This window comes from Psittacula echo (assembly GCF_963264785.1).
Source record: "Psittacula echo genome assembly, chromosome: 4".
NCBI classification, from domain to species: Eukaryota; Metazoa; Chordata; class Aves; order Psittaciformes; family Psittacidae; genus Psittacula; species Psittacula echo.
Window position 1 is genome coordinate 32,684,117 of NC_137738.1, and position 23,243 is coordinate 32,707,359.

The 23,243-nt window shown below is 37.7% G+C and overlaps 1 protein-coding gene across 1 annotated transcript in view; it reads right to left on the minus strand.

Moving 5' to 3' along the window:
• SMOC2 (SPARC related modular calcium binding 2) overlaps positions 1-23,243 on the minus strand; it is a gene marked incomplete at both ends in the record, with an annotated part of 135,482 nt that overhangs the window by 23,785 nt on the left and 88,454 nt on the right. Inside the window, 2 exons of the mRNA XM_080615874.1 lie at positions 9,764-9,846; positions 15,543-15,729. Coding sequence (XP_080472000.1) covers positions 9,764-9,846; positions 15,543-15,729 — 270 coding nt within the window. The remainder of the gene's footprint in view (positions 1-9,763; positions 9,847-15,542; positions 15,730-23,243) is intronic.

Genomic DNA, 23,243 nt, shown 5'->3' on the forward strand with positions numbered 1-23,243 from the left:
GCAAGACTACCTTTGCTTTTAGGTAGGAAATTCACTGTTTTCATCACTTTTAATATGTGTGCTCCTTCGTATAGGCAGTTCAGATATTACTGAAAGCAAAATTACACCATATAGAGGTAGGGAACTGCTAAATATAAGCACAGATTTATAAAGCGGTTAGAAACTTTTCAGTAAAAGACAAAAACCAAACCAAAAAAAAAAAAAACCACCAAAAAAACCCAAACCAAAACAAAAAAAAAAAAACCAAAACCAAAACAAACCTCTCTAAATCGGCTCCACAAGTTAATACTAGTCATAATAATGAGATTATTATCCATGATGCTGTTCTTTTTATTTTTAAAGAAAAAGAAAAACAAATGTGTTCGACCAAAGCGTTTTCACCAATGGATTCAGACTACCGTATGTACTAAATTACGGATTAAATGTATGGATTAAAATATATAGATAAACTAAAGGTAGGAATTAAAATATCTTTCTTAAATGTCTGTTTTTTGCTTTACTGAAGTTTTATGGTGGAACAGGTCTCAGTTTATTACTTCTCACTGAGGGGAACACAAATATTTTTACTGCATGTGTATTTACGTATTTATTCATTTATGTATACAGCCATTCAGTCCAAAATAAAAATGTTCTTAGTAGAGATGGAAAAAAGAGTCCAACTTTATCAGAATCGATACCAAAATCATCAAGTGTAGGAGGCAGCATTTGTCTCCATATTTACATCATTGATAGGTAAACCAAAACAGCTTCATGAGTGTCAATGGAACTTTTCTGATGTCAACTTAGAAAAGGCATTTCTGGGAGAAGGCATTTTCCCACTTAATCATTCTTCGGCTCAGAAGGCAAAAAGCACACTCAGAAACCCAACTGGACAATGCTGGTGCAGAGACAGTGACTGTAGAGCTGCTGGGTGACAACCTCCCGGGAAGCCAGCTAGGTACAGGAGAAGGTTCTCCCTTTCTGGGCATGCTATCCCTGGAGATGTCCCACTGAGAACAGGACCCACTGGCACAGAGCATCAGAGCTGGCAAGGCTGCTCTACTTAACAAGGGATTTGTCTGAAAAGGGAGGACAGCAACAAGTGAGGTGAGAAGCAGTATTTATATTCTTTGGCATAACCTCCAGCAAATGAAGTTAGTGTTTATTACTCCTAATATAGCCCTTTAAAATAAACATAAAATTAGAGGTTAATATTAAATAGAGCAATGAATGAAATTCTATTGCTGAGCCAGCAGCATCACCTTTAATAAGCCAGCTTCGCTCTTTTGTTAGTTGTGTCACAGCTGTCTTTCACTGACACTTAACGAGTAGCTCAGACTGTTTCACTGTAATTGTTTTAGACAAATTCACACATAACTGGAAATTACAACAGCTCTTATGTGTTTGAGCAAATTTTTTTGTTTGTTTCAGATATTAACATTTCTGCTTTAGGTTGGGAAAAGACATTGTTTTGTTAAGAAATGACTACAAGTTGAGGAAGAAATAAAGCAATATGAAGAACTGTGGTCAGACCATTGACAATTAAAGACAGGATGGGGAGATGGAGAGAAGAGGGTGAGCAGGAAATAAATATGATCTGCTGAGCCTTCAAAAATAACTTGCAGGCCTCCCTTTCTCTGAAGCAGAACTGCCCACTGGGAGAGTACAATATAATCATGTAGCAAGACAATAGGGTAATAATATTGAAGCTACCAAAACCAAAGGCCCAAGGAAATTGTTGTAGGTTAAACAGAGTCCTTTTTGGGACTACCATAGTAGTGGCCTCGGGATTTAGTGCTGCACAACTCCCTCTTTATACGGAGGTTTGAGCAGTAGACCTATGTAGTCATGAGAAGTACTGCCTTATCCAAGCACGCTGGCATTGCATTAACCTTACTGCACTCGAGACACACAGATTTCCTTGAGGATGATCACATCTTCATCCAGTCAGTATCCCCACCACCTCTGTTTCAGGCTGCCAACACAGGATACTTGTAGCGGACATAACACGCAGAAAACATCCTTCACTGAGCTGTCACTAACCTACATGAGGCCTATGGTAGTGGAACGGCATCCAGCTGCTCAGGATTGCAGAGGGCTAGGAAGTCAGGCATCCTCCTGCAGCCCCATATATTAGAGAAAGCAGCTACTGCTTTGGAAGGAGAAGCAGTCACACCCCTGCCTCCCCTAGCACGATGGAGCTGAGGAGGAACATGCCTGGCCCTCCAGCACCCCCCTGCACCTCACTGTTGAGCTTCACCCCTCCCATGTTCCCTGCAGACCTGTCAGGCTCTGGGCAGGCTCTCTTCTTCATCCTTGCCATGCCATCACTGTCATGAAGGTTAACACCAGCTTTGCACAAACATTTCCTGTTCATAGTTCAAACTCTTAACTAGGCAGGTCTGCTTCATACAGAGCCTTTTTGCCAAGTATCTCTCGGTAAATAAAGCAGTGTAGGGCTCAGGATGATAGTTACAGACTCATTCAAACCAGCCAGCAACTTGAAATGATTGTTTGACATTTTGGAGCTTTAAGATTCAATAGCAGAAAGGGATGTTTTAAATATTAGCTCATACATCCGAAAAGCTCGTTACATCATAAAAATATAATCCTTTTAAATCACACTCAGTGGAGAAATTTACATATTAATTGACCTAACAATTTGAAGCTCATGGAAAGGCAGGCATATGTATATAATCTGCATTACTATCAGAAATACTCTATTACTTAACTGAAACTTTTAAAAACAAGCAAAGTTTTAGTCATTCAAACATTTAAGGATGTGTAGTAAGGTCAGATTATTTTCTAATCGCTGCCAGTATCAGACTACACAGAGGAAATGAAGAATTTTGTGAAACTAAGGTAAGCAAGATAAGGTAGACCAATGGTGGTACCTCAGCATCTTAGCTGAGTCCAGTGCCTCATGAAATCTGACGTGCTCATGGTCAGAAGTGGAGCAACTGTAAAAATATAGTGGAATACAGCTCAAAAGGAAAAGCAGTTAAGTCTCTATCACTTTCTTTTTATTTTAAAGACGCATTTGGAGCAAGACACAGCTCTTTGGCTGTTACAGCTGAACCCAGGACAGACTTGCATCACTGTGGTTTAAGAGTTTCTGATTATTACTCTTTAACTTTGGAAAAAGAAGATGCACTGCCAACAACCAAAAGCAAACTGTATTTATCCACACATAATTCACCCATAACTCAAATCATGAGTTTTGCTCCACAAAATATAAACTGTTCAGGGTCAATGATGGATTATCCCATCAGAAACACAGTAAATAAAACCATTACAATAGGAAGAAAATTGGGCAGTTAGAATACTTTTGTTCCTCTCAAGTAACGCAAAAGTCAAATAAACAAATGAGTTAAACAGCTCTCATGCATGATTTTCAAGAGACAATATTAACTGTTTGAATGTCGAGGTTAAACTAAGCTTATGAAGATACATAGCACAAAACAATAGCTGAGGACAGAGTCACTAGCAGGCTGTGAAATCCAAAACCAACCTGTAGTTCAACATAACTGTATATAAGGAAGAGTTTTGAGGGATTATTTTTCTGTTGATGTTATTAAATAAGCTGATTGACTACACAAGGGACATGTATCAAGACATTTTGATTAATATTTTAACATTCTTAGCTTGACTTAAACTGTAGACCACCACAGTACCAACACAGTGATCAGCAGAGCTTAGGCTCTGGATAGAAAGCACTGGCTCTGGGGTTTGAGTTGCAGGAAGGAGGGGGCAGTGGTCTACACTGTCCAATCTGAGAACTTGGAATCTGTCTCAGAGGCTGAGCAAAGATGCCAAATTTTCTAATTTGAATCCTTCTTGTGCCACTGAATAAATCCTAGAGATTAAACATGCACACCTTTCAGATGCTTATTACCTCAGTGCTACCAAAAACCCAAAATATTTATCTTTTTGTAGAAATGCTCTAGGATTGAAAATTGTAATGAGAAGCATCTGAAGTGAGGCTTTTCAGAGAGCAGTGGGATTGCCAGGAAGGATGAAAATAAGAGTGAAATGCTTATCTTATTTCACCAGTAGAAACCTACAGTAACTTCAATGCAACTGATACATTCTGCTGGATTCCAGATGGGTTGAGATCAGCATTTTGGGAAAAGGAAATATTCAGTAGTGAAGAGCTATGCTAGTCTTAGAAAATCAAAAAGGGAGGCTTTCAAGACTTTCAGTAGATAGACTTACTGAATCTGCACATTCACCCAAGTCAGGAGATTGTATTACTGTTACAGTTTACAAGGCACTGTCATTTCCAAACTACAGTTTCCTCTCCAAAATTCTGTTTTTGCATGAGAGGAAGTATCACAACTACAGGAACCTCAAAAAACATACTCTGTTAAATAAAAGGAAAAATTAAACCAACCAAAATGAAATGTAAACAAAATTAATGGTCTAACTTAAAGCCACAAAACCTTAGAAACCCAGTAAAGGCTGAAAATCCAGCTTGACATTGTAGTCTGCCTCTCTCAAGCTTGTGTGCCTTTTATTCATTTGGATTTCTTTTTCTTCCCCAACCTTTTTCTTCCCCACCCTTCCGCACAAAAGATAAGGGTAAATCTGATTAAAGAGTGTTGTGTAAGTAAAATCACATTTCCCATAATACTTTTCAAATTTTTCCAGTTACTTTTCAAATTTCAGGTCTTGGTAATGGAAATAATATTACACAAAATCCAGATAAAATCCCAGGTCAAGTAAGAATACAAAAATCTTAAACTATACAAAGGATTATCCAAAGTCTATCCAGCCCTCACACACAGCAGAGCCTAAAACAGAGTCTTCTTGCATTCAATGCATACTTTTTAAATAAGAAAAAGATTTGCCCTTGAGGCAAATTAGCTGAGTGGTCTGGCACTGTCTCAGTATTCTATCATGTCTTGCTCTCTTACATGTCCAAGTTCCTTTCTTCCAGGTTGCCTAGAGCAGAGGCAAGACTAGCTTTATGAATAGGCAGCTTATCTATTGTATAAGGCACTGATCTCCCAAGTGGGGTACACATATCCCAGGGGGGCACAAGACAATCAACTGGACTGCAGGAAGAGAATATTTTTTGTACTATTAACAAATAAAAAAATAAAATTGTGCTTATTTCATTTTTATTTTATCCTTTTTTAATTTCTATATTTGGTTACAATTTACAATGTACTTAATATGTCAGTACAGTGGTACATCTATAGTGTTTATAAATAAATATACATGTATTGAGGGTGTATGCTGAAAAATATTTTACTGATTATTAAAAACTAGTGAATACATATAATGCTTGAAAATACCTTCACCTGTAGGCCCAGTCTGAAAAAATACAGTTTCAGGAACTTATATTTCTGCAGCTTGGCTGAATTTGACCTATTACCACTCATGATTTTATGAAAACACAGGGGCACCTACACCTTATTCCACCATACTATAGGTTTAGCTTAACTATCCTTCATGCTGTACCCTTTAAATGGTCTTGACCAGCTTGTGCAGAAAACAGAATTTCTATTTAACACACCAATTATCCACAAGTCTGAAATTAACCATTTGAGACTCTTTACAGAATATGTCAGTTTATCAGAGGCCTTCCATTTTACTGTGTAACTCAGAGGAGAACAAAAGGTCAAAATATAAACTTTTGAAAACTCTGATCGTAAGAAAAGAAGAAAAACTTTCTATATCTCCAGACTCCAGTCTATTTCTCTAGACTCCTTTCTGTGTTGATTCTCATTATCTCACAATAACTAGTTTCTGAGAAAGATCAAAATCATAAGCAACCTCAGAAAAATACTTTAGTTTTAAAAAAAGGAACAGAAATCTAATGGGAAGAATTATTATTATATAACTTCCAGACAATCTAACAGGTACAGGTGGCTTGGATCATTCTTACAAACATTAGATTAGCCCTCAATTTCAGGTGCTTTATTTTAAGTTACCCTTAGGATGCCAGGGTATATTCTTAGCTTGGTTTAGATCAGTGGGAATTTTGCCATAGACTCCAACGGGCCTTTACCTTCTACAATTTTGCCTTAACAAGGTATCTGCGTATGCCAAAAACTGCATCTTGATTTATTTGCAAATTATTGCTGAAAGTATTTGGCTTAACATGTAATGGGCTTAAATTTTCAGGTGGTATAAAACAGCATAACAGAAGAACTACGTCAGTTTAATCCACCTGAGGATGTACCAGTGAGTTTTATCCTTTTTAAGATCATTCACAGTAGTAAAGTAGTTGTTTCAAAATCTTCCTGGTTTTATACATCAGACAGTGACAGTGGTTTCACCCAGGGCTACTGCATTTTTGTGGGTATAATCTGCAAATCAAGCAAACCCGTCTTCCCAAAAATGCATTATTCCTTGAAAATAAGTACACAATTAACCTACATTTTTCATTCAGTCCTGACACTGCTGAGTAACCAGGTGCTGTATTTAAAATTAGACAACACAAATATAAACATGCCTTTGCAGCACTGCTTACAATAGAGAAAACTTTGAGCAACAGTGATTCATTTCTACTAAAAAGTTGCTTCACATTAGCCGTTTGTGCAATTCTTTGTATTAGTTGTTGACAACTAGCAACAACCATGCAAAATCCTCTTTCAACCCCCTTTTTAAGAAATAATAAAAGAAGAAAATCTCTATTCATTTTTACTTAATGTAGTGTTCGCATGATAAAAAAGAAATTTGACATTTGAGGACTCAGGCATTTAATAGACTAGTTAAGAGAAAGAAAAGACATAGCCTTAAGAGAGACAACACAATTGCAACTGTTAAGTAACCTCTTCACTCTGTGACTTCTATAGACATATTTACTCCATGCTGCTGCAGAGCAGAAGAGGGAGGCTTTCCTAGCTAACCCATAAGTATTTAAGAAATGTTAGAAAATGTTGGTATTTGCCTTAATTTAAAATAATATAAACCATTTGAAGACAAAGATTAAGCAATATATGATATGGGAGAGCAAATCCATGTCATACATAATAATTATAATTACCAGCTCACATTGTTCCAGTGGTTTGTTGGACTAAAGCTCACATAATGAAAAATAACATAAAGCAGAAAATAAAGTCAAAATATCATTGCCTAACTTAATGAAAATTAATTTATCAGGTAGGAGTTTACAGCATGGAAAGTTCTTATTGTTTCACTGGAAAAGTATCTTGACTTTGGATAAATCTATATTACTGTACTGCATATAAGAATTACCAGTTTGGATATGAAATAGATGAGTGAAAGCTTTAAACCCTTCACCTGCTCATCCTGCCTCTAAGATTTCAGCTAGCAAACGTTTCTTCAAAATTTTTATCAAAAGGTAGGTGTGACCAGCCAGTAATACGTGTTAGTGCAAAAGTTGTTCCTTCAGTTTCCATTCTGCTATACTCTTCAGAGTGTAAATTCTTTTCACTCCGAAAAAACAAACCATGAAATCGAGTAATTATCCAAGACTGTAACTATGCAAGTGTTGTTTGAAATAAATGTTGATGATGGCAAACTTTCCATTGGTTTCCATGGAGTAAGTACTGTAAAGTATCATAGAATAGTTTGGGTTGGAAGGGACCTTCAAAGGTCATCTAGTCCAACCTCCCCTGCAATGTGCCTGGGCATCTTCAACTAGATCAAGTTGCTCAGAACAGCATTCAGCCTGGCCTTGAATGTCTCCAGGAATGGCACATCTACCACCTCTCTGAGTAACCTGTGCCAGTGTTTTCCCTCATTCTACAAAAATTTCTTCCTTATATCTAGTCTTAATCTACCCTCTTTTAGTTTAAAACCATTACAACTTTTCCAGTTGCAACAGGCCCTCTTAAAAACTTGGCCCCATCTTTAAGTATATAAACCCCCTTTAAGTACTGAAAGGCCACAATAAGGGAAAATATTTCCCAAATTATCCCTGAAATACTTGCTAACTTCTCTGAAGTTACAAGAGCAGTAAGTAACATCAGTAATCACATACTAACTTATGAAATGCTGGATAAATGTCATCAATTTGACTATTAACAGAGGTGCATTTGCCACTAAGTTTCACATACGTGGTAGTTTATGTGGCACATATGGCTCCTGCTGAACCCTGTGAGCAGCTAAACAGGAAAACTGTTAAGGCAGGCATGCTCCATCCCTTTTTTGTGAAGGAAAAGAAATAGAGACAATGTAGTAAGCTGTGAAATTCATGATACAAGGTGAATTTTTAGTATATATCACCTTTTCATCTTTTAGTATATATTCAGTATCATGTTCAGTATCTTAAGGGGTGAGTTATAATGCAGAGTGAGTACCTCATTCATTCAAATCTGTCTCCCACTGTTTCTTTTAAAAGTAATCAAGATCTATCTAAAAAACTAATCAGTTTCTTCCTCATTACTAGTCCTTTAGAAGGCTGTTGCTTCACTGCTTTAGTAGCTGGAAAACACTTTACAGCTTTCAGGTAAAATTCATTCAGGGTAGTTCATACTATTTTTCTTGTGCTAAAGCTGTCACAGGGGAAGAATTTCTCTTCCTCATGGTCTCAGAGGAACAGTATAACCTCCAGACCTCATCTTGTTTGTCTAAATGAAGCAAATGCTAGCTGCTTTCTCTTGGGGAGCAGCTGCTTTCCCTGATACATTAATGATCGTTAACTTCTCCTCTGTATCCACTTTCCTGAACACAAATGACCAGAACTGTATCCACAGTTCTAGATAAAATACAGGATAAATAATAGGGCTATCTAAAATGACATGAATGTTTCCTTCTCTGCCTTGTCTGTCCTCTTCCTGTCTGTTTGTCTCCTCATACCTAGCTAGGTATGTTTTTGAGTCACACTTGCCATTTTTTAAAGCCACAGTATTTGGATGGCTTATAGTTAATCCTATGGTTGACTTCTTTCTATGCAGAACGCAACATATAATTATATGCAGTATAAAACCATATCAATCATATTACTTTTTTTATTATACCTTGTAATTAAAATTGTTTCACGACAGAGATTATTAACGTGTACTTCACTTAATATGCATTTCAACACTAATGGGCATGTTTAGTTTAGAATTATTGTCTAAATGTTTTTCTGGGTGGCTAAACTGAAATATTTTTCATGACAAAAAATCTGCTCACGTAATTACCTTGTTTCTGGTTCTTTACAATAGCTGACAGTGATTCATAATTTTAATTCATAATTCACTAAACCTGCTACAAGTCAAGTTATTCAAACAAATTAACATGCCATTTCAAAAATTAAGCAAGTCTACTGACTTCTGTGTACCTCAACTATCCAGATAGAAGACCTCTCACATGCTTATAAAAGGTTTGAAAAAGTGAAAAGTCTAATAAACACCAAGGTTTGTTCCCACAACAGGTAAGAACAGAATAATATTCCATGGTAAACTGTCAAGGGTGCTTTCGGAAAAAAGTAATTACATGATATATATTTCAGACTGATTTGAAGATGGAGGGAAATTTCCCATAGATTTTGCTAGAACAACGATTATGAAGTATGGGCCAAGTTATTCTAGACATAGTTTCTGACTTCTCTGATATGACAATAGCAAGGAATAATTCCAGTAAGTAAATTTTAATGCCTTTAAACTACTGAGAAAATTGAACCTTACTTTCTCTGACAACATTCTAAGACTCATATTTACATGTATTTTTCCAACTTCAAAGACTATAGTCAGTGGCAAATCAATACAGCAGTATCTAGAAGATACATTGTTTTGATACAGGGTAACAAAGTGCTTTCTAATTTACTGCAGTGAATAAACAAAGCATTGAAATATATGAAACTCAATCTATCTATTTCACTGACCTTGAAGCTGGCGTCCTTTGTATAAATCCTTTGTTTTGGTTGGGTGTGCTCTGGCACCATTATCACACTTTGGTTGTTCATACCTAAAGAACAAACAGGGAGAGAATAAAAACAGTGAAGGTTAATTTGATTTAGGACTAATTTATTTCTAATTATCTAGTCCAATTTAAACGTGTACCCTCTTTTATTCAGGGAATCATACAATAGGATTGTTTTTCATTCAGAAGGGGCAATGCAAATCCATCTGCCTATTTTCCACTTACCTCAAAGAAGTTAGTATATCTTTATTCTTCTGGGGTTGATACAAAACTAAGAGATCATTATCTATTCCAAAATCTAGGTTTCCCAGAGAAGTTGTGGCTGTGTCATCCCTGGCAGTGTTCAAGGCCAAGTTGGATGAGGCTTTGAGCAACCTGGTCTAGGGGAAGGCGTCCCTGCCTGTGGCAGAAGGGTTGGAACTAGATAATCTTTTAGGTCCCATCCAACCCAAACCATTCTATGATTCTATGACATGATATGATTCTATCTGTACTTCCAACAAACACTGACAGCATCACCAGCAGTATTTTTTTATGAGAGTCTGAGAGGCATGGGAGCATCTGCTGTTGAATCTCTCCTTTTTTCTTACATTCCACTATAGACACATGGTAGTTTTTCACACACCTGTTCATTGAATCCAGGTTCTTTCATATTTTATGCATCTTTCTGTGAAATTTTGAGTTCCCCAAAATACATTTACTGTACGGCACACTAAAATGCCTGATTTAGATATACTAATACAAATTTTTAAACCAAAATACTCTTTTTTAAAACATTAAATGGTGGCTACATCCAGGTGGCAATTAATAATGGTGAGTTCAGGCCAGACTGCCCTCAAGAACAATACTTCAGTATTCTGATCTTAATTATCAGGCAGAAAGAAAAAAACAATTTTTTTTTTTTTTTTGAGTGCTTAATGTATTGTCACATCATCTGATGAAACCGCCCACTGTCCCATCAAATTTTGGCTGCTGCAAGAAGATACAGTGTTGTTTTCATGGACATGGGAGAGCTACAGACCCTTTTTTCCCCCTAAAGAACGTCAGGAATAGAAGCTGCTTTGATAGCATGGGCTGGATTCAGGTACCTGATGGATGACCACTTCAATCAGCCAAGAAAAGAGTGAAAGGGAAATCTCTGAGCACTACTCACTAATGCAGTATCTGGCAACTAGCCTGTTCCCCAATTAACCTGATACCTGACTCTACCTTCCCCTCCTTCTCTTCTGTTACTGTTACTGCTCTGTGCCTACGCTTTCTTTTTGGCCCCTACTCTTCTACCCTTTCGGCTTCTTTGTTAAATACGCATGTAGTTAATTATATACAAACTAAATCTATTAAAGACCAGTAAGTGTTAAAATGCTGCAATATGAAAAGTCTATGTTTAACTCTTTAAAGCAACTGAAGAAAGAAAATGAATCATTAGAAATTTACCATACAGGATCAGCCATGCTAAGAACTGATAAGAAAAACACACTTGCCTCAGTTTTCATGAGGAAAGAGTGGGAAAGGGATAGTGTGTCAGAATGGAGCACTGTCAGGTTAAAATTAATGTAGTCAAAAGACATCTCAAGTTACTCTTTTGAATTTTAAAGAGAAAAGAATCCCTAGCAGCGAATGTATATCTGGAGTTGGCAAGGGCTTATGAAGCCTACTTTATACCTCTTAGCAGTCTGCTGGGAAGCACTGAGATTGACTGAGGTGTACAAAGCAGCAGGGGATGGAGGCTTTCACAGGGATTCTACAGTGTCGGCAGCCTCATGAAACAACTGATTTATATACTTTTTTAAGTTTAGAGTTTCCTGTGGAAGTGGATTGGAGATTACTCTGTCCATGATCCTAGCTGCTAAAAAGTCACATGTGAGAACACAGACTCATGGCTCTGCTAAGCAAAAAAGGCTGAGAGTCACACTGTAATGTTCAAGAGGCATTGGGAGCCAGCTGGTGAGGACCATACTGACAGACTTGTGGTAATGGTTGATTGTACCCTTTAAATGCATTATCTACTTTTAGTTATACAGATGTTTCCAACTTTATACCACAATTTCACCTATTTCTTGTGCATTTTACTGTCATGAATGTCCTACAGTGTTCTTCATTCACATATCTTTATTTTAACTCTAGAATGAGATTATTTTTTTTTTGCCCTGGAATACCTTCCCTAACAAATTATTTAGCTTTTTTCAGATGATGGGACATTAGAAGGTAAATGAATATTAATAACTTCCCTTCATTTTGCAACTACTATTTATTTATTGTGATATTCACAGCCTGCTGATATAACAGATTTCATCAAAATCAACAACCTCTAAAATGCTATGCTGTTCTGGCTACAGCTTTCCAGATCTGCCTAATTTGTTGTTCCTAATGGTATGATCTGAATTTGCACAACAGAGATTCCAGGATTCAATGCATCAATCTTGCTAACAGGGTACTAATGCTATTGTTTCCTGCAGCAGCATTTTAACAGCTACTCTTCCAATTTGTATTTGGCAATGGGAAGCTGGAAGATAGCATACACCATTTTTCATGAGCATCTGGTTCTTTAAACGATGAAAGACACACATGTTCACTCTTTTCACTCTATAAGAAAGAACTGCAAAAAGACAACTGCATCCTTACCATATTCTGATCTCCCTTCCCTGTGCCAGAGGGAGGGAAAAAAAAAAAAAAAAAACAACAGTTCATCAATACAGGGTTAAAAAAAAAAAAAAAGTTGGGATTCCAGCCTACCTAAATCTTTCTCAGAAATGAGGTCTAGACGTTCCTTTTAAACTCCAGGCAGTAATCCCACCTGCTTGTTTACCAGATTCCTAAATACACCAGTCATTCTTTACTTAGTATGAAACTTAAAATTCAGTACTCTGCTTACCCATCTGTGCTCAGAAATGTCCTCTCCAGGGATATTACTAAATATTACTTCCTCAGAACTCCACTGAGAACTGCCCGTTAAGTCCAGCAAAGCTGAACAAATTAGAAATGGTCAAGGCAGTGTGCATTTGCAGCCCAGAAAACCAGCCTGGGCTGCATCAAAAGGAGCCTGACCAGCAGGTCGCAGGAGGTGATCCTGCCCCTCTACTCTGCTCTCGTGAGACCTCACTAGGAGTATTGTGTGCAGTTCTGGTGTCCTCAACATAAAAAGGACATGGAACTGTTGGAACAAGTCCAGAGGAGGGTCACGAGGATGATCAGGAGGCTGGAGCACCTCCTGTATGGAGACAGGCTGAGAAAGTTGGGGCTGCTCAGCCTGGAGAAGAGAAGGCTGCGTGGAGACCTCATAGCAGCCTTCTGGTATCTGAAGGGGGCCTCATAAGGATGCTGGGGAGGGACTCTTCATTAGGGACTGAAGTGATAGGACAAGGGGTAATGGGTTCAAACTTAAACAGGGGAAGTTTAGATTGGATATAAGGAAGAAATTCTTTACTGTGAGGGTGGTGAGGCACTGGAATGGGTTGCCCAGGGAAGCTGTGAATGCTCCATACCTGCAGACAAGGCCAGACTGGACAGAGCCTTGGGTGACGTGGTTTAGTGTGAGGTGTCCCTGCCCATGGCAGGGGGGTTGGAACTTGATGATCTTAAGAACCTTTCCAACCCTAACTATTCTCTGATTCTGTAAGACCACAGCAGTTATCTTTTGAGTAACAACCACCAGGCAGAGCACTCTCACAAAAGCAAAATTTGTGCCTAAACCATATGCATGAAATAACTGAATCCAATTTGCTGGCCTTCCAACTCTGGAGACCAAAGCTGCAACACAGTGAAATACCTCCCTGACACCTCTTCTCCACAGCTAAGTGGCTGTGTAGCTGCCTAACAGAAGAGGCCAGCACACTAAACAGGAAAAAAAGAAGATGGAAACTGATTCTAGATCCATAGGTGATTCATTAGGGGTTGTGAAGACTTAGGATTCTAGTCTGTATGACAGTAGAAGCCAAAATGACACACACTGCATGCACACTATGCACACAAATAGGAAAGTGAGCTGGAAGGTGATGAAGCAAATCTTCCTAGAAGCTATTTTAAGACATATGAGGGGACAAAGAAGGTGATTGAGAGTAGTCAGCATGGATTTATGAAGAGGAAATCATGCTTGGCCCTGCAAGCCTTCTATGATGAGATGGCTGGCTCAGTAGATAAAAAGAGATGAGCAGATGTCATCTTAATTTTAGCATGGGTTTTGACACTGTCTGATTACATTCTCATAGACAAACTGTTGAAGTATGTGCTAGATAAATGAACACTGAGGTGTGCTGAAAACTGGCTGAACTGCCAGTCTCAAAGAATTGGGATCAGCGGCACAAATTTCAGCTCAAAGCCAGTCACCAGTGGAGTGCCCCAGAGTTCAATACTAGAGCCAGGATTGTTTAGCCTATTAGTTAATGACCATAATCCTGGAACAGAGAAAAACTGTAGCAAGTTTGCAGATGATACAACACTGGGAGGAGCTGCTGATACACCAGAGGGTTATGCTGCCATTCCGAGAGACCTCAGCAGGCTGGACAAATGGGTTGGCAGGAATCTTGTAAAGAAAAGGTAAATGCAAAAATCCCACACCTGGGGAAGATTAACCCCCTGCATCAGCACAGGATGGAGGCCAAACAACTGGATTTGGAGTCAAATTAGAGAATAGGTTCCATAAAATGATTTAAAGTATAATTCAAAGGATTAGCACTAAAAATTAGAATCAGTAAACAAACCTAGAGGTGGAGAATGGAGGACTAGCAAAAAAAGGAGCCTCTGGAATCTCTAGAGGACATGTCTAGGTCCTCACACAATATGCACAGTGGACCTACAGTTTCAGGATCAAGTTTAAATTATTCTGTTTTGACAGTTTATGGATCTCAACTTGCCAGAAACAGCAGATCAACAGTAACTTTAAGTCATGCTCACTTCAGCTGGTACTGTAGTTGGCATGGTCTAGAATATGGCATAAACAGCAGTCAGTAAATCAGCACTTGAAGAATATGTGAAAAACACTCCCCAAGAATATAATACTCTACAGCAAATGGCTTATAATGTTTCTTCACGAACCCTAAGCAAATGATAAAAAAACATTTTGCTTAAGCTTGAAAATATTTATGATTGCATCAAGATACCCATACTGCTCGCCAGCTTTACATGAGCTTCTATTGCATTCCTACAAGGGCCAAACCTCAATAACCACCCTAAATAACATCCTTTGGAACCTGATACTTGCCTTGCCTGCATCTGCTCTATGTGGCTTACAACACTTTACCATGTATCCGGCTCAGCTGAGACAACTCAACTCCAAGCTTCTATTAATAACACACTAAAATGATATTTCCCCTTTATGGGTTCTCAAGCAATCATTCCATCAAAAACAGTCATATGAAATAGTTGAGGAGGATGCTGGAAAAATAACTGTATGTTTCTGAGGCTGGACATGGTTTCTGTTATAGACCATCTTACTTAGTTCTTCTATGTACAAGCTAAGGAGTGTGAGGTTTCCTCTGGGCTTACTCATCTGCTCCAAGCCTTGGCTTCCCGGGACACAATAAAAGTAAAAAAGAGGACTAGTGAAGCAAACTTCCTGTGACATTGCAGTGAAAGTCTGTGGCCACATAACCTTAACTTTTGGTGTCTCTTATACATGTATTTCACTTCATAGTGGAAGAAAACTATAACGCCACCAGCAATAGAAATCTACGTGCTAGTTAGTACATGCATACTAAGGCATCTTCTCACTATAAATTTAGAGCAATGAATGTGTATTCACTTACCTTGTTGATGTACCAGGGATGGGACGCCCCGTATCCACCAGAACACACCAGCAGTAGCCTGTGGAAGGATGGCACTGCACTGGTTTGTAGAGGCCACCTTGAGCACACTCTGGAATGAACACATTGTCTTTCTGGGGCTGTTTAGCTTCCTCCAGGGCTGACTGAAGTTCTTGATCACATGATGATGCTTTTGGAAGGAAAAGAAAAATTAGTGAAGAAGGTATATGGAAAGGGTTTGCTCGATTTATCAAACACTTTTTTTGACTTTGACTGCTTTTAAGGATTGTATTCTAAGTGGCTCACTACAGCTCAAATAACAGCTACACTGGTTTATGCTGTCTACTGTCAGGAACTTTAGCTTCCTTTTCATACAGCTGCTTCATAATACAGTCCTAATAACACCTGGACACTCTCTTTCCCATACTGGATATAATCCGTGGTTAACCAAATACCTTCTCTGCCACCTTAAAAAACATCCTCACCTACTCCACAGCCCCTAAACCACCTATTGTTTTCCAACAGAACAGAAAAAAAATCCAATTTCTTAGAATTCCTTACATGAATTCATCTAGATAGTCATTTAGATATTTATATTCTTCTCTTTTCAGTTTTGGAACAACATCTTAATACAGTGAGAAAAGCCTTCCGCTTCTTTTCTGGCAATTCTGGTAGTGGTGATGTATAATTTGCTCTAGAGATGAAAGACCCATGAGAAAAAGTAATAATTTTTCTATCTGCACTAACAATATATCCCAGATCTCTTCTGGATATTAGAAAACTTTACATAACTACACATTCCTAGCTTTTATGTGAAACTATGAATCAGGAGCAGAAACGCCAGGGCCAGAGAATGCCCATCAGTTCACACCAAGTGGAAAAACCCCCCTCTGCTGAGGAGGTTCTGATCACTACTAATTGGTGTACGTGGCACTGCAGTCATAACATACCACTCAGTCTATTTACTCAAGCCATTATTTCTTCAGGAACCTTAAAGTCAGTCTCCTATCATGTGAAATTTATATAGTTTAATAAAACTGCTTTTGTCTAATTCCCAAATTAACCCAGTGAACAAAATTAAATATTTGAAAAACAAGAATGTTAAGCACTCTACAAACACAGATTATTGACAGAAAAATTTCAAGTTACTAGAATTTCAATCAATAAAAGCTTCTCCTCAGTCAAAGACTAGTGGCATACTTATTCTCTGAATCTGTCACACCTCTTGATTTTTCACTGTTAACCAACAGAAGTATAAGTTGAATCCTGACTGGATTTTCTCGTACGTCTGTAATGAGTTTCAGCTTCAATCTAATCTCATTTACACTTTATCCACAGGGTTCAGAAAATGCTTTGCAAATTGTAGGCAAAACCTAACAGAAAGTATTAGTTATGTCCAGAATGCTACCGCTCCTTGCCAGCTTTTTGCTAATGCAGATGACCAAAACCAGTAAGTCTTCTGAAAAGGTGGCAGGAAGTTAAACACCTTAATACTTTAAATGGCAAAAAATTCCATTGATGCAATACTCTGGTTTCCAAAACAGTGTTTTGTTCCAATCCACGTAGAAGGTTTAAAAAACAACCTATCACTTGCTAGCATGTTTGCAAGACACAGACTGAGTGGGTTTTTTCAGTTCTTTGATTTTTTTCTTTTCCTTTTTTGTTTTGCACAGTATTTGAGCAGAACAGCTAAATTGATTTTGCACGTTTCTGTCTTGATCTACCTGCTGACAAGCTGAGACTGAATAGCTCTCAAAGCACCAGTGTTTACATAATAAACTGTATGCAGCAAAACAGTGTAGTGAGGACAGAAAGAATCCTTTAAAAAAGGGAAATAGGTAATTATTTACATGTTAAAACCTTCACAGAAATAGCTATGGTTTCATAAATTAGAAATCTGTCACCAACACCCTCTTCAAGTAACCAAAATAAATCTTCCCCTTGGTGAATCAGGATTACGATGATTATCAAGTTACAAGGTATGACAACCCTGGAAAATACATCAGTTGGCTTAGTTGTTCACTTCTTATGTTTTGTATATAATCAAGCAAAAAGGAGCAAATGGGGTGAAGCAGCTGCAGTGAGAGGGTGGAAATCATTATTCCTCCTTAAACTCCACTGAATTTTTTTCTCTTTCATACTGATAAACCTTGGGAACATTCCCTTAGCTACTGCAACCTTCTCTCATTTTACATCCTTGTAACTAGCAACACAATCTAGCAGATGTGCAGGTATTACTATCTCTCATAATCCCAGAGGAGCAATACATTTTTGTGCTCTCAGCTTTGTTTAGAAAATATATTTGTGTATACAGACTACACAGTCAGGTCATCCAGACAGACAAAATGTAACAGCATGGAGGGGCTGTGGTGGAGAATTCCCAGTGCAGAAGCAGATACAGACTGTTCAGCTGCTAGCATAAGCTACACCACCTAATTTCTTGGAAGCTCTAGTTTCCACTGATTGAAACAACCAGAGAAAGACTGTGCTGCTGACTCAAAACCAGTGGAGTCAAAGGCCAGTGCAGACATGTGTGATGGGGTGATTTTAGAGCAGGTGTGACAAATCTAGCTGAATTGTCTTTACTCTCCTGATTGACTTGCCTAGGCAAGGTTTTCTGCAAGGTGCTGCTCAAGCTAGAAATTTCTCTCTTGCACTAGGTCAGGTTGGTTCTGGTCCTTTTACTCCTGTATGTCTGGTTTGAAGTTTTAGAGGTACAGAAAAAGCAGTATTGTGGGAGAGATGTTAAAGGAGGGCTGCAAATGTAGTTTACAGCTTTAGGAGGAACAGTCAGAAGACCCATGGAACTTAACATTGCAAGTGAAATTGGAAACAAGACAGCCAGTAACAACAATCAAAGGGTGGTTTAAAGATTAAAAGGAATGTTCTTAATTGCAGAAGTCTATGAAAAACAGACCAAAAAGCCCAGGAGTCATACAAAACACCAAAGTAAAACTCCTGTACCTGGGAAGACTGTAGTGATGAAAATCTGTCTTTGAAGAGCAGCATCAGCAGAGGCATTCAAGGCAAGAAAAAACCCATATATAAAAGAAACCATGATATTTTCAGGAAGGATGTTCCTCTTGTTAGAACCTTTAATCTCTTACTCTTCCCTTATGGATGTAAGTTTGTAACAAGAGGAGGAATTTATCATTAGTCCTAAATTAGGTGTTTGATAAAATACAGATTATTTTTGACAAATTGGAAAAAATATAAATTAGTGTAATGGATTGGTCACTGAGTCTGTCAGGTCACTGTGTGCCAAATGACTGAGCTTCATTACAAATCTGATGAACCCAGTTCACCCATTTTATTCACCAAAAATGCAGAAAAATGTATTATTTTCTTGCCCTACAGAATGGCTTACAAGCTTCAGATCAGCTATCAGACTTACCTATAATACTGCCTGCTATTCCCAGAACCAAAGTATTAGTCTTCTTTGTGATCTCCTCTCTGAGGGAACCATTCATTCCCTCTCACACTTCTCTTCCAATTATTTGCAACAGGAGTACTGGAAAGGTGCAACTGTAGCTCTGTGATGACTAAGAGCTCTTATCACAGCGCTACCATACCAAAAATAATTGCCTTTGTAATGTCAGAAGAGTCATGATCAACAAACATTCATTTGCCAGGAAAACCAGTGATAAATGTCATTAACTTAGAAAATGTCTGACAGTCTCTCCAAACAATCTGACAACAACAAAGATCTGGAACCGTAATGGATGGATGCCAGAAGTTCATAAAATGAACAGTACAGAATAAGAGGTATGCCACAATAGGATAAAGAAGTAGGATAAATTCCTTAATCATTAAAACACATCAAATTTTCTCTGGAATATGTTACTACAATAACACTCATTCTGGAAAGAGAAAAGCACTGACATTCTAGCTTCTTTTTATGGAATATGCTTATGCTGTTATTATTGCACTTAGTTCCTTCAGTTTGATCTTGCTGGAAAAAGTAGATGCTTTTCCAAGCATCTTAGTTCAATAAAATAATTAGATGACTGAAAAATCCTTTCCACATAGTCTACAATGTTAGCCAGCCACACTACGACTCAGTTGGGATCCTCAATTTCAGGTTGATAAACCTTCTTGCAATTTCTATACAAAACTATTTTAGTCCAGGTTCGTAAGTGATTCAACACACACATTTGTTGTGTAAGCAAATATATCTTTTTGCACCAAGAGCCCTTGCACCACCCAATGACTTACTCTGAACAAGGACTTTCTGAATGATTAAGTAAAACTGCCTCTCACAACTGAGTTTTAAAACCTGATTAAATGTAATGTATATTGAACTTCCTATGTCATATTGCTATTCTATTTCTTCCCTTTACAGTTTAAATGGCAGTTACTAACTACACTTCTACTGTTCTGGTTCAAGATGCCTTCATAGTCCACTAAAAACAATCAGCTAAAATGTTGCATCTTTTGTCAATGTAAAAGATACTCCAGCTAATGACAAACTCTGTGGATAAGTTTCATGTTTCATATAAAATCTTCAGCCAATTCTTGTTGCCAGTTATCCTTAAGAAAACAGTCTGGGTTTCAATGAATTAAGTTATTTTACATGAACAGAAAAATACCTCAGTAGTAGTAAGGTATAACTCTGTAAATCTTTATTTGTGAAAGATTCCATGTATTCACCTCTGATGGGTTACTTAGACTGTTAATTAATGTTTACATGGGGATGTCATGGAGGAGAAAAGAGGTGGCTTTTCTGGAAAAGTCATTCTGAAGAAACTACATAACTGTGCATTTGTTTGTAGCACATCTAAACCTCTGATCACTTACTATGTAAGTTATGATTATCATCTTGTTGGTCTTGTAACAAGACATGTTTTATCTCCTTGTTTCAGAAATCCTGGCAGTTGTTGTGTTTTATCACAGCTTCTCCCAACATGCGGAATTTCATGGTTACAAACAATTTGGGAGGGGTTTTTTTGCTTGAATGTAAATCACTATATGGATGTCTAAATTTCAGTATGTTATGCAGAAACAAGTTGCCAAATCTGAAGAAAATTACAAAGGCATATGTATGCTACTTTAACATTTCCTGCCACTATACAAACATTTCCCTCTAATTTCCTTAACCCTACAATGTGTATATGACAAACAGAATCCATTCCAAGAAATTCTGGTTTCAGTTGATTCCTTCTCTCTCCTTTCCTTATTATCATAATGGGCCATGAAAGGACAATTTAGACAGCCTGGTTTCCAGTGTAAAGGGATCTTTTATTAGGGCTTGAAGCTCAATGTCATCTATAGAAAGCAGGTAATAAGAAGCCTGTGAACAAAAATACTCCAAAAAGTGATACACATGCTCTAGGAGTGCAGTGTAACATTAGAGACAGTTAATACTGCAATTGTCCCTTGTTTCTGAGAGGATATTGAGACAGAATATATTCATGTCCAAATTTCAATATGTAGGGACTTAAATTCTATGACAATTTCTGTTAAATCAATTGTCTGTCCTAGTTAATAAGCCTAATTTAGGCACCCCTTTAGAACACTTCAAATACTTAATTACACAAGTTTTGTGCTAGTTTATTTCATAACCATAATAATTAGGATGCATAAATAGTCATCTTATTGTCACCCATGCAATGCTCCAATGAATTCACATCTCACAGGGATAAGAATTTGATCCATTTGCTTTGGATGAACCCTCCTTGAACCAGTGCAGTTAACAGGCTTCAAGAAAATTGATGCCAATATGTTTTCGTATTTTCAATGAGTTTTCATAGTATTCAAATTTCATTGAATGGATTTCCACTTACATTACACCAAATTGTATTTCCACATATGACCAAAATGTTCACTTTAGAAAGGCAGTGGCAAGTAGGATAATTTCTATTCAAGCTATGCTCTCCCTGCAGAGGAGTGTATGTTGACTGGATGGCAAAATGATCCATTACAACAGTGGCCTTGTTATTCCTAACCAGCAAATATGCATCTTCAAGGCAGAGTAGCAGGTTCTTTATCTGTGGCTGACCAATTTCATCACCCAGAATCCACCATGTCTGCTCCTACTAGAAACACAGCCAATAAAAATGGCAAAAAAAAAATGTCCTTAAATTATTTCATTCTAGTGAAGGAGAAGTGTTAACTCTATGGCTACCTATTCTTTAAGGGTTTCCAGCTTTCATTTAGACCTTCTCTAGCATGGCAGATTCCTTCTCTCAAGTAGATATTTTGATATAATGCAGTTTAAAATGCCAACTTCCTACTTTTTATGTACACAAAGTTATTGCTCCTCATCCTTCATGGCCACTGTATGGGCATCTCACACCAATCTTTCTTAAGAAGACCTGTTCTTACAAGAACTTGTCTGCCTGCCCTCTCTTGACAGTTTCAAATAAACTCAACTCTAACAGAAATTAAGTGCAGCTCAAGGCTATAAACAAATGCAGGAATTCATGTGCTCATGTGGCTAACTTCTATAAAGACTATTCATTAACCTAAAATCAAATAAAAAGTATTTATGTGGCTCAATCTTCCCCCAGCAGAAATCCACGGAAAAATACCCACTAAATTCAATGGACAATACATCAGACCCCAGCTGGACATTTTCACATGCAAGTATGTTTGCAATTAAGGCTAACATTTGCTCATGGACCAAGTAATGATTGTAAGGAATAGGTAACATTAATAAACACTCAACCTTAGTCCCAGTATCAAGATGGCAATGAAAACCTGTGACTAAATTACACTATTAATACTCATCTGGCATCACATTTTGATTTGCATTAGGTTTAGATATGCATCAGCATGAGGGTTCTCAAGGCCTGGAGAAAGCTGGCAACATTCCTACCCATATTTTTCCTTGTTTGTGAAAACTTGTGGGAACCAAGGCCCCTTGTCTGCATTTGCAGAATGCTCTCAATGTACAGTTGATCACTATTTTGCACTTCTAGAGCTTGGGTGAATGATTGTGGCTAAACACAAAGCTCATGGCTTCAACGCAGCCCTAAAAATTAATTTATGTAGTTTACTCCACTGAACAAAGCAGGATAAATCACAGACAGATGCTCTCATTTATCTATGTGGGTTTGTATGCAAAGGCATTGCAATACTAAAGGAGAACCATCTGGAAACGCACTAAGCCCATCAAAAAAAAAAAAGATCTAAACCACAGAGACCACCAGGCTCCATTTAGCTTACCTGAAAAGAACGTGATCACAACCAATCTAATCTATGTGTATACACCATGATTTTCTCAACTCTTACCCTGGGTTTAAGCAGGCAAGTAGCACTGTGTCAAATCAGGATTTCTGCAATGCACAGATTCTGGTTCCATCAACAGATACAAGTTTGTGATCCCACAAGACAAATATGTCACATGAAAATAGGATGACTTACATCTTTAACTAAAATCCAAACCCACTTGTCTGTTGGAGCTTTTGAAAGAGTTTCTGGTTTAGGAAAGGTTTTGCACATACTTCTGCAATTTTTTATTTTTCTTAGAAATTGAAACACTAAGAGTACCATGAGAAAAATTGTAACCACAACACTGTAAAAATAAAATGAACTGCATTGCCTCAAAAGCCTGCTATTTTGACATTGTTTGTTTGCTTGCTTGCTTGTTTGTTTGCTTAATTTTTAGCCCGTTATTGGTTAGAGATGAGGAATATTATGTAAGTGTTCAAATTTCTCCTCTCACTTACTTATTACTATTTAAAATTACTTAATTATTCATTT